Source organism: Austrofundulus limnaeus, unplaced genomic scaffold, assembly GCF_001266775.1.
Source record: "Austrofundulus limnaeus strain Quisiro unplaced genomic scaffold, Austrofundulus_limnaeus-1.0 Scaffold1, whole genome shotgun sequence".
Classification (NCBI taxonomy): domain Eukaryota; kingdom Metazoa; phylum Chordata; class Actinopteri; order Cyprinodontiformes; family Rivulidae; genus Austrofundulus; species Austrofundulus limnaeus.
This window is the reverse complement of record NW_013952403.1, coordinates 10,314,155-10,318,094: the sequence shown is the minus strand read 5'-3', so window position 1 is coordinate 10,318,094 and position 3,940 is coordinate 10,314,155. Positions and strand designations below refer to the sequence as shown.

Sequence of the window (3,940 nt, the reverse complement as noted above, 5' to 3'; positions counted from 1 at the left end):
AGCTGGAGCCTGTGAGACACCTGCTGAGTCCTCTGCTGTTGGACTTCATGGAAGCTGCATGGCCGTCATCTATCAGCATGGTCATACCCAGAGGTGGGAGGTTCTTTATTACCTCCGCCAAGGGCGAGATAATGTTTTCGGTCACTTATATCTGTCTGTCGGTCATTCTGTCTTTCTGTCTGTGGGCAACATTACTCAAAAACTTGAGGACTGATTGTCATGACATTTTTACCACTTGTGGGTACTGGGCCAAGGAACATATCTTTAAATTTTGGTGATTTTCCGGATCACGATGCGGATACAGCTATTTTATTTCTTCTAACACTCTGAGATCGGCAAAGCTGTGATGCTTTCACAAGGCTTCTGTAAAAAAACAGTGAGCTGGATTGGATAGCACGGACTTCAAACTTTATAAAAGTAATGTTAAAACCAGATTTAATGATGAATAATTTTTGCCATAATATGTGCATTTACAGATCGTTTTGTGACCAGGAAGTGCATGACTGCACCATAAAACCTATTTTTCCCATTTCCTCAAACACCACGTTTCCGAAACAACCAATCAAAACAGTTTCTCGCTACTAGGCTTGTAAACAGAGAGCTGCCGGGCCTCAAAGTTTGGAGACGTGGGGAGCCAGGAAGCACTTTATAAAGAGTCAAACCATTACAAACTCATACAAGGAGATAAAACAGACGTTTTACACAGTGAAATGTGACTGATGAAAACTTAGGAGCTTAATCCGACACCAGTTTGACTTTGAATAACGTCAGGTGACGAGTCTGACTTTTTTTATTTTTTTCCACATTGGACTCCACCGAGAAGAAATCCCGTGCATACTGCCTGCTTAAATATTCAATACGTCAGAACTTATTCGCCAAATGTGTTTCCATCTCTGCTTTTGCGCATTAACTCTTACAGGATGGGGGAAATTGGTCTTGGTGGAGGTTTGCGCTCTCCGAGTGCTTCTAGTTTACATCTAAACCACTTGAATAAACCATGAATACACACAAATACATCAAGTACAGAGGGATTTTATAAAGAAAACATTGTTTTTGTTGACTCCTGCAGGTCCCTGGATGGATATATTTGGTTTAGGAGATGCTGCCAAACACATAGGAACTCCACAAAGTATCGCCATCAGAAACCCAGACTGTGCAGTAGCCACACATCTCATTAACCTGGTAGAGGCTACAAACACTGTTCACTGAACATAAACACATTTTATAAGCCAACAAAGTGAGCAACCATTTTTTGTGCGTTTTACAGGTGGGACCCATCGCTGTAACTTCAGCCAACCCAACAGGCGAGGCAGACACAACTCACCATAACCAAGTTTACGCCAAACTAGGAAAGAAGGTAAAGAGAAATATTTATTAGCAACCAATTCAGACCCACTGTGCCATTTTTGTTTCCTTTAGTTATTCTTGTTGTGTGTCTGTAAAACATACTGTATGAATTTTATTTCTTGTAGGTGGAAGGAGTGTTGTGTGATGGACCTTCCCCAGAAAATATTGCCTCTACTGTTGTGGACTGCACAAAGATTGAAACTGGACAAATTGGTTTCTTTAGAGTGGGTCTCATTCCTAAATCTAGGGTAAGATACTTCAAATGTGGCCTGTTTTTTCTTGGTAACAATAATTAATAATGCTTGCCATAGAGATTTGTTTTGTTTATTTTTTATCTCTTGGTTTGTAGGTCCTTGAGATCTTCGAGGAGGTTCGGAATCGGCACAGACAGGAGCACACAAATCATGCTTTTGAACACGATCTGCCCCCACCAGATACCCCAAGCGAGGAGAGTTCAGGAGTGGTGGACACAGCACCGACAGAGGAAGGAACTGAAGACTCAACATCATTCACAACCTCACCTGAACAAAGTTCAGATGAGGAAAATGAGTTATAACAAAGTACACTGCTCAAAAAAATAAAGGGAACACTACTGCTCAAAAAAATAAAGGGAACACTACTGCTCAAAAAAATAAAGGGAACACTTAAACAACGCACACTAACTCCAAGTAAATCAAACTTTTGTGAAGCACATTCAACTCTGTACAGAACAAAGTACTCAATGCGAATATTTCATTGATTAAGATCGGGAGTTAGTGTGCGTTGTTTAAGTGTTCCCTTTATTTTTTGAGCAGAAGTGTTCCATTTATTTTTTTGAGCAGTGTATAAGCTGTACACAACTTTACAACAAGTTTGATATACAGATGAGTTTATCAATGTTTTGTTTACATAATGTATTTTTAAAGCTAAAAATGATTGAGATAGATGTTTATCTTTCATTGAAAATATAAAAACAAATCTTACAATGGACTGTGTATAGTATCTAGATTTTATGTTTTATAAGCTCTGTCCATTTGATTTTGAATTGTAATATTTTACAGGACATATGTGCACTGTGTGTACCAGATGTAAATTACAGTAAGATGACAATTTTACACATAAACTTGGGTCAAAAGTAAATTTTCAGTGGAATTCAATTCTTATCATTCAGCTGCACACAACAGAAGCCAAGCAATATTTAATAAATTCACTTGTTTGTTTTTAATTATTCCAAACCTTTGTTTAAAACAAATGCTAAAATGTGACAGCAAATGCTAAAATGTGACAATCTTTAAAAAGAAACAATTGAATAAAAGTTGTCAAAGTTCACTTTCAGTTGCATTTAATAAAGTAGCAATTCTTTTCATTTGTATTTACAGGTATTTTAAATATGCTGTACTTTGGTTGCTAAACCAGGGATTTTCCAACACTGTCTTCAAATAATAAAACCGGGCACGTGCTCTTTCCTGTTTGTAAATACATTCTGTCTCCATAAAGTTTGAAATTCTGCAGAAACTATTCAGACACCTGCTTCACTTAATGGTTTTCTTTATAGTCATAAGGGCCACTGTGCTTTTGGGAATGCCTAACCACAATTTACCTCTTTGTATGACTTAATCACCGATGAACTATATTACATAAATATTATGATTTGGCTTCATTCTTTGGAAAGAATTCACTAAATCTTACACAGTTATTCCTCAGTGCAAGACTGATTTATTGTACAACATTTCATTCCAATTTAGATCTGCAGCAGGTTAAACAGGTTTGACAAAAACAAACACACCCATAAAAACGTTCATTGAGCAAACAAGCTCCAGGTGACACAAAGTGTTATTTACATATTTAACGTTTCAGAAGCATGTTCAGTTGTTTCAGCAACTTATGTACAAATATGCAAACAACCACTAAGAAGGATTACTGTCAGTTTGGAAAATATTTATTTTACTGAAGCAAATTTTGTAACTAATTAATTGAATATTAGATGCAGTTCCTGTGGCTGTTTTGAACTTTCACACAATTCTTGAAAATTCTTGTCAAATGTCTGTAGAAAGAAAATTTGCATTTGCAATTAAAGTATCTCAAAATGCAAAAGTTGGGTTTAAATGTACAATAACGGGACAATTTTCAAATTTAATCAACAAAAACAAACATTAAAATTAAACAAAACAAGCACAAAATCATTAAATGAAAAGGAGCAGAGAGAAGAAAAGAATCGTATAATATTGGTCCCCAATTAAAACAACATATATACAAATAGATACAAAAACACACATATACACATACTACATATATGTATACATATTCAAACTAATTAATTCAAAAGTAGTGGATAGTGTGGAACAAATTTTTATGATGAATTGTTTTTCATTATAAATGGAATTTGCATAACATAATGCATAAAAGTGAATAAAATAAATGATGCTGTTGACTTGAAAAAAATCACACTCCAAGTCAAATACATTTGAATGAAAATCAAGATTAAAAATATAAATGTGAATTTTTATGAAAACATTTAAACATTAAATTTGTCTAAATTCTCATTTCTCTGTTATAACAAATCAACTTCAGAAGATGGAGATTTATTTGCCAGTATTTCAGATACAAGTTGGAT

At 35.2% G+C, this 3,940-nt stretch overlaps 1 protein-coding gene across 1 annotated transcript; it reads left to right on the top strand.

Moving 5' to 3' along the window:
* LOC106518105 (putative threonylcarbamoyl-AMP synthase) lies at positions 1-1,959 on the top strand (the record flags this gene model as incomplete). Its single annotated transcript, XM_014009218.1, is given in 5 exon segments — positions 1-93; positions 1,070-1,182; positions 1,268-1,357; positions 1,473-1,595; positions 1,697-1,959. Coding segments are annotated over 5 exon segments (626 nt in total), but the record flags the coding sequence as incomplete, so codon positions are not given.
* Positions 1,960-3,940: the final 1,981 nt, after the last annotated feature.